The sequence below is a fragment of the Dunckerocampus dactyliophorus genome, chromosome 1, assembly GCF_027744805.1.
Source record: "Dunckerocampus dactyliophorus isolate RoL2022-P2 chromosome 1, RoL_Ddac_1.1, whole genome shotgun sequence".
Taxonomy (NCBI): Eukaryota; Metazoa; Chordata; class Actinopteri; order Syngnathiformes; family Syngnathidae; genus Dunckerocampus; species Dunckerocampus dactyliophorus.
This window is the reverse complement of record NC_072819.1, coordinates 31623880-31632244: the sequence shown is the minus strand read 5'-3', so window position 1 is coordinate 31632244 and position 8365 is coordinate 31623880. Positions and strand designations below refer to the sequence as shown.

General features: G+C 42.4%; 1 protein-coding gene across 1 annotated transcript; it reads right to left on the bottom strand.

Annotated features, from left to right (window-relative positions):
• Nucleotides 1-3970: 3970 nt before the first annotated feature.
• On the bottom strand, nt 3971-6548 carry neurod4 (neuronal differentiation 4). The gene is made up of 2 exons (XM_054783210.1): nt 6390-6548; nt 3971-5574 (listed from the first exon to the last, which is right to left on the bottom strand). The coding sequence occupies exon 2, from the start codon at nt 5566-5568 to the stop codon at nt 4501-4503; it is 1068 nt and encodes a 355-aa protein (XP_054639185.1). The 5' UTR covers nt 5569-5574; nt 6390-6548; the 3' UTR covers nt 3971-4500.
• Between the last annotated feature and the right edge of the window lie 1817 nt (nt 6549-8365).

The following is an 8365-nucleotide window of genomic DNA, read 5'->3' as shown; positions in this document are numbered from 1 at the left end:
CCACCCTCTCTGCTCATCAGGAGTTTGGGTGTCAAAGCGGGCATAGAACTCATTCAGCTCATCTGGAAGTGTGGTTTGGCTGGACGTGGCTACGCTACTCCGCTGTCGATAGTCTGTGATGTGCTGGAGCCCCGCCCACATGCGCCGAGGGTCTGAGGTGGATAGTAGCCCTCCAGCTTCTGTCTGTACTGTCTTTTGGCCTCTCGTATGGACCTCCTGAGGTCATATCTGGCCTTTTTGTAGTCCTCAGCGGTGCCCATGACAAATGCAGTCGAACGAGCACGTAGCTTAGCCCTTACATCACAGTTCATCCACTGTTTTTGGTTAGGGTATTTTCTGGAATACTTGGTGGTGGTAACAGTCTCTATACATGTGCTAATGTAGCCAGTATCAGCAGAAGCATATTCATCCAAATCACCAGTACAATCTTCCCTCCCCGCTGCTGTTTTAAACACATCCCAGTTTGTGCAGCCAAAGCAGTCCTGAAGTACTTGATCAGTTTCTTCATTCCACACTTTAACTGCTGTACTTACTGGGGGGGCTTGTTTAAGAAGTTGTCTGTGTGTTGGATAAAGGAATATAGAGATGTGGTCGGCCTTTCCAAAGTGGGGTCTTGGAACAGCCTTCAAAGCACCTTTCATGTTGCTGTAGACTTGGTCCAGGATGTTATTTTCCCTTGTGAGAAAGCTCACATGCTGGTAATATTTGGGGAAGGGCATCCGGTGTAAAAAAATAAGCCAAAACCATGCATGTGATCGACTTCCTGTGGCAAAGTCACTTTAAGTTTTAAGTGAAAAAAATACAAGCTGTACACTGATGACTCTATTGTATATTAAAGTTTACTTTCTATAGTATTGTCCCTTGAAAAGATATAAGCCTACTGTAATATAAATGGTTGTGGAATTAAATGGGGGCTGTACTCACTATTGTTAGATCTGTGTATAGAGTCTACTGTATGCTAGGGGTGCAATGGTATAGGTAACCCACAGTACAGTCTGTACCTCAGTATTTGGACTACAGTTTGAATGACATTTTACATTTTGTGCGTAAAGAGAACAATTTTTTTTCTCCCCAAATTCTCTTTATTTATTATTATTATTATTGTTAAATGATTTTTATAATGAAGCATGAAAATTAAATTACATTCTACTGGCAGGTAATTATCTAATAAAGAAAATTCTCAAATAAAAAATACAAATATTGACATACTCTATCAAAAAATGAAGGCTGTGGGGGCCACTATGATGTGTACATTAAATGTAGGTCAGTATATTGTACTCCAGTACTGTAAGATATATAATCTTTGTGTTATAGGTGACAAAGGAAATGAGTGTAATAGCCAATAATATATCTCATTAGAAGAAACAAAGAATAAGCTGCAGGCTGAAAATGGACAGTCCTGGTTTATAGTGGTTCTTTTTAGGAAAGTGCAACAGTAAAAGTTTGAACAGGGTGATGATTATTTAATTTTTAGTAACTTTTCTTACCTGAAGTGCAGCAATAATAGTCGCAGCATGCAGGGCCATTCTCATCTCTATTGAACAATGGCAGCACGCTGCTTTCATCTTATGCACTTGTCTTTGTCTGTCTGCGAAGGTGACATGCTAACAAACAGGTGCACCACATTTCGATGTTGGGGCCAAGAGGCCGGGGGAGCAGCATGCACATAGCTGAGGAGATCAGTCGGGTCCATGTTGCCTTCGCGCATGGTCGACACAGCAGACCGGGGCCGCACGGCTGTTGTCGCTTATACTCTCAGATACTGTATATACTCTGTCCTATACTATGTCGCCGAATGCCTCACCTTTTTGTCCGCTTTTAGACAGACAGTCCCTCACTTGAAATATGTACATGTGTGGGAAATGGGCCATTACATCGCCGGGAGGGCTTTTCACCACCTGGACTGGCACACGTGAACACACACACATGCACTGTGCAAAATGTATTAAAATGCCAGTCCATAAAGTGGATTATCCAGTGCAGGTTTTACCATGTACTGTTACATCCCTGTTGTATATATACAGCATCATAAATGAGCATGCACCATGGAATATAATAGGGTCATCTACCACCATGCACGCTGAGAGCCTCAAACTAATAGGATGTCAAAGCAGATGTCAACTCTTCATTCCTAAAATTGTGTACTTCATATGTCCTGTACCTACTGATAACATACACATTGACAAAGTAGTCACATCCACATGCAAGACCTGTCTTGAAAACTTGTATCCAAAGTCAATTTACATGCATTATCCCATCGACTTGCTTGTGTATTTAGAGAATAATTCACACACCCTACCCACACTTTTTTTTTGCAAAACAGCACAAAGAGGGTGTGCACAGCCAACACTGTCAGTACTTTTCTCACAGGCCAAATGTGTGTAAAGCTATGTGTCACTGCTATATGCCAAGGCTGACACACGGGAGAAGAGAGGACAGACTTTTGAATGAGGAGCAGGGACCTCCGTCACCTTTCCTGCCCTCGGCCTCTCTTTCGCCTTCCCTCAGCACACTGATCCCCTTTTCTCCCTGCCATCATGCTCGCATGCTCTCACTCTCCTCTTTCTCCCTTTCCAAATTGGCCCAGCTGTCCGTTTGCACTTCCAACACCCCCTCTTCAGTTCCCCCAGCTGTCTGCCCTCCCCAAATGAGAGAACCCCACAACAATACAGGTCACAGGTCAAGAGAAAGAACAGGCTGCACTCACAAAAGACCAGTGGCGCCCTGTAAAACAATCATTCCCTTTTTCTCCAGCCTTTCTCTCGCTGAACTGGAAAAGACAAACCTTTGGAGAGGTATCTGAAGAGGGGGAACATTCTTCTGGACAACAGCCTCCGAGGCACCTTCCCGTTCAACAACTGCCTAAAGGACCACAATGATAAACACAAGCGCTTGCTCTCACCACTCTGCTGTTGCACCCTGCCACCCTATTCTTTGTTCAACTCAAGAGCCATCATGTCTCTCAACATGTTCATTAAAGTCAAAATTAAAGCTGTTGACATTAGTGGAGTGATATAAACGTGTTAGGAAGCCACACAGGTTATATCCGGCCAATGTGGAAAGAGATGCATCATATTAAAGCTTTTTCTTTGTGTTTTGGTGACATTATTTCTTCTTCTTATTTTTATTTTTTATTTTTTAGTGACATTATTTCCAGCATGTGAAGAAATTTGAATCATTATGTTTTGGATTTTTATCATCAAATACACTTTTTTTGTATGTTTTACTGTGTGTAATAATGTAGATGAATTGTCTGAAAATGAGTTTTTGTCCCAGTGTTTGGGAAAATGGGACACGTGGGAGAGAAAAATAGAGAGTGAGAAAAGCCTGTGACACATTCACCTGTTCCCCCAGTGCTGTTTTCCCATGGCCCACAACAGGCTCCCGCTTGACCTAGTAGAGCCCCTAACAAGACTGAATATCTCTCACGTTCACACAATGCAACAGATTTCATATTTCACAAAAGAAGGGAGTAAATTTAGCATGAAGAGAAGTGGATTCAAAACTCGTGGAATCTGTAATCAATGCCAATTTTCATATGCTGCAGGGATTATTTTTATACATATTGTTTTATTTGTTTTACTTTTTTTTGCAAAATTGTAGAATATAAAATATATATTAAATTAATTAATTAATTCATCTGTAGCAAAAATATGTATGTTGAAATTTACAGTTGCATCATGATGTAGCCCACAGTGCTTTGGGGTCACTGTGGAAATAAATGGACATGTATTAGTTGTAACATTATGTCTTCTATATTGAGGTGTTCATATTGGTATTTATTATTATCTATTTATTAATAACATGTAATAAATAGAAAAGTAGACCTTTTTTGTATAAGTAATGTGTTATTATTATGCTGTATGCCCACTTATTTTTGGATTTACTGGTAAATATAATAGAAGAAAACTGCACATGGCCCACAAAAAATATTATAAGGAAATAGAATATAATATATGAATATTTATTCAATTAAGTGCGAAACAGCAAAAATATGTACAGCAATAGTACCAAAAAAACATGAGACCAAATGAGCAAGTACCTGAAAGACCTCAAATAAATAAATTAAATACAGTGTGACAAACTGATAACAAACCAAGAAGACAGTGAAACAAAGAAAAAGACATGACCAAAATAAATATTAAATACAGACATAAATAAATGTTTTGCGTTTCTTATGGCAAGAGGGTCAGTGGCTGTGCTATGTAGGCCTCAGTGCACAATTTAGGATGGATGGCATGTGTGGATCATCTTTTGATTTTAATTTTGTTAAAACCCTGCAATTGGAAAATCCTTGTGATGCTTGTAACAGTTGTAATGATAATCCAGATATCAACTTCAAATCATAACAAAAACAAATAAATAAAGTATGGAAGGTGACAGGTATCAGGTAGATTAATGTGAGGTGATTAGTCTCTGAGAGGTGGCTGTTCTCTCAGATTATCACCATAATGCAAATCACAGCAGTCTCTGTACAGTCAGTGGATGCAAAGGACATTTTCACATAGCACTCATCTGAGAAGCCAGCAGATGAGAGGAAGTGAAGGAGTCAAAAGCCACATCTAAGGGAAGCTCATAACGGGAAGCCTGAAAAAGTGGGTGGCCCTGGTGCCCCCCGGGTAGGCCACCGGTCGTGGAAGTGTAGTGGTGGGACGAGAGGTAATGGGCGTGGTGGCCGGAGTGGGATGTGTAGCTTCTCTCTGACTCATGGGGCGAAGGCTCCTGCTTTAGGGCAAAGTTGCCACTGATGCTGAGTGGGGGTGTGAGGGGCCCATCGTATGGCGGGGTGCCGCTGCTGCACTCGTTAGGGGAGGGGTTGTCAAACGCCTGCCCCTTGAATCCCTTCATGTGGAGGAGGTGGGACGCCTCCAGGGAACCATAAGGGGGGCTGGGGAGCCCCGGGGACGGGTAGCTGAGGGGATGGCCTGCCTGACCGCCCACAACAACCAACCCTGGGCCTCCACACTTGTCTTCTAGCTTGTTGATGAGTAGTGGAGTGGGTCCCAGCTGCAGGCAGCCGGCAACTAGGTTACTGGTGGGCTGAGAGAGGCCTTTGCACAGCATCTCCATAAAGCCATGGCTCTCTGGAGACTGGCCGCTCTCCAGCACCTCAGAGAGCGCCCAGATGTAGTTGCGGGCCAGCCGTAATGTTTCAATCTTTGATAGCTTCTGTGTTTTGGAATAGCAGGGCATCACTCTGCGCAAATTGTCCAGGGCATCATTCAGTCCATGCATGCGTGAACGTTCTCTGGCATTGGCCTTCATGCGACGAGCGCGAAACCTCTCCTGCCGAGCTTTGGTCATCTTCTTCTTCTTAGGGCCTCTTCTTTTGGGAGCATTTTCTCTATTATGACCTGTCTCCTCCTCATCTTCCTCTTCTTCTTCCTCCATGTCCTCGCTGCCCAGCTCTGTGCAGGAGTGGTTGCAACCCCCTGCTATCAGGCTGTGGCGTCCCCTCGTGTCAGGGCTTTCCTCTCCATCCTGTGAGCTGCCATCCTCATCCAGCCAGGCCAGGGAGCTCACCAGCTCGCTCACATCGCCGCTCTTTCCAAAGGGTTTGGTCATCATTTTGATCTAAAAAAAAGGACAACACAAAGTCAATAAGGTCAGAATTTTTTTTGTAACTGGATGCGTGCCGATTTCAGCACTGTGATGTGAACAGCTCACTAATCTCTGCAATGAGTCCTATGTATTGTATGTTATTCTATTGTATTATATTATTATTTCAAATGTCTTCCGTGGCCATTTACTAAGATTAATGGAAAATGAAGTGCGTTATAATAGTGAGAGGATGAATGGTCACCTGCTGTTGTGCTGTGTGGACGTCACAAGGACGCTGTCAATCTAGGACATGACGGGATTTACTCAGCAAATAAAGCCCAAAGATTAAATTGACAAATTAGAAATCAACAGACATGTAGACAAGCCACCCACTCTTTGCATAACATCACAAAAGAGGGAATTTTGTTTTTTTTTCCAAACATTTGTAGACTAAAGCTAAAGTCACTCCAAACAATGGCTTATATCTCATATTTAAATACAATTTTTTAAATTGAGTCCTCGAAGCAGGAGATTACTATTGTTTAGAGTTTAAATGTCCCAGATAATAATTGTGTGCTAATGCGTAAAAGTGGGACGGATTACTGTAAAGTATGAATTCATAACTTTTGGCACGCAATTTTTACAATATAATGATTAGAAAAGTAAATTTTATATGGCATTGATGCACTATAGTTTGGATATGAATGTCTTACATGAGTGTGCCTAACATGCATGTGCTGAAATGTGTTGTGCATTAATGTCAATAATTAGAACATTGAATAGAATATAGAATATCTAGTGGCATTTATTACTAAACCTGGAGGTAAAGATACATAAAAGAAACTCACCTTTTTGGGTTCACAATGTTCAGGTGAAAATAGAGTATTCAAAAAGAACTGCTACCAATTTATAAGTCCAACGTTTGTGCGTTCTCTTCTTTAAGCATGTGCCACTGTCCCAAACTCAGATGGCCATAAGTGCGCATGGAGCCTTCATCCCAAAATGACTGCACCCGGTTGAGATTTTTTTGCCTTAAACCACTCAAGCCTCGCAAGCCACGCCCCACCCTCAATGTAGCGCATTGAAACACGCGTGGCAGTCTCGTGGCCAGAACTTTTACAACATTGGTGACGAGAAGAGAGAGAGCACGCCAGAGTGCACGCCTAATCACGGTTTTATTTGGGGGTGTACAAAGAGAGAGTGGGGAGGGGGAGAATAAATAGCGTGGAGCAACCAGAGGTTCACTTTATAAACATCAAATGACCAATGAAAATAAGCATACATTTCTGTATTTCTGTCCAGGAGAGAATGTAGTGAACTTTCATTTACATAATACGCTTCTTATTTTCTGCAGATGTTGTTTTTTGTGGTTCAAAACATGCTTGTGCCTTGAGATAATTGCTGTTGCAAACTGAAAATAAATCAAAGTGAAACAATACATTGTGCACCACCGTAGTCCCAAAAGATGTATTTCATATTCTTCCTCGCCATATATGCATAAAAACAGTTACATTTTATTAGAACAATAAATGAAATGCAACACTTAAAAATAAATCATATAACAACTAATCTTTCTTTCTATGTTTTAATTCATTTTTAATCTGTTTCATGTGCATCTATGCTATAATAAATGTATAAATAGAGCTATTTGTTAAAAAAAAAAAGCATTTTTTGTGCAGCCTTAATGACAATCCATGATATACACAGGTACAAACAGGTTTTAATGTCCTGGACCTGCGTTAACCATTTTTAATCGATTGTCCATCTAATCATTAGTCGGTTGGATTAGGAATTTTCCACTTAATTAGGCCCACAGTGTAAGGCTGCTTGTGGCTGACTGAGGAGACGCGCTTCCATGTGTGCGCATTTAAATGATTTTGACAGCTTGGTGCGCAGAGAGCAGGTGTGTGCGTAACTCGCGTCGTCGTTTGATTATTTTCCTGCGTTTCAGTGTCATATCCCGCTCCTTATTAGGAACTGGATTCGGCGCGTATAGAGAACCCACGGGTATAAAACCTTATTCGGGCAAATAAATGTTAAGAATGAATAAAAGATAAATATGTGCCATTTTTGTTACGATGCATCCAAATCCAAAGTCTTTGTGGTTATGAGTTTATTTGTCTGCAAAATCCAGTTTTTGTGGATTTTTAGTCCCTAAATGCAAAAGCTTGCTCTCGTTTCAATCGTTTGCACGCCAATAAAATGAGTGGAAGTCTGTGACCTGTCAGTAAAGTCCATGTTGTTTTCCCACTCTCAATATTGAAGAGTTTTCACAGTTTGTGGTGGCATAATAAAAGCCCGGCCGCCTCGTGCGTGGCGACCCTCATCCCAGTGGGGTTCCACATTGTCCTCTCGGGGGTCTCGCGCCTTGCACGTGCCCCCACATTGATCCCATTGTGCGCGCCACTGCGCACAGCTGTGCAAGACGAGGGAGGCCCAACTTTGCCAAGTGCACGCCGAGCTCTGCTGTATGCATGCATGAAGTTTGCAGCCACAGTGCATTCTGCTTGTGCTTGGGCCAACTTTAGGAAGAGCACTCCTCCGCAACCTCGTACAGGGAGCGGGCACCCGACCAACGATTTATTGAGAAGACCCTGACAGATGGCTGTATTTTGGAGGCGGTGGGCTGGGTTGGGCTGGGCTGGGGGTGGGGGCATCTGTTGCTTGAATGCTCACGCGTCACTCGCTTGTCCATGGACGATGTCTCGTGCTGAAACAGCATTTATCCATCCACTAACGGTCCTAATCACTCTGGTCAGTGCACTGGACATAAAGGCATGTGGACAAAGACGAAGGACCCCCTTTGTGTGTGTGTGTTCGTGTG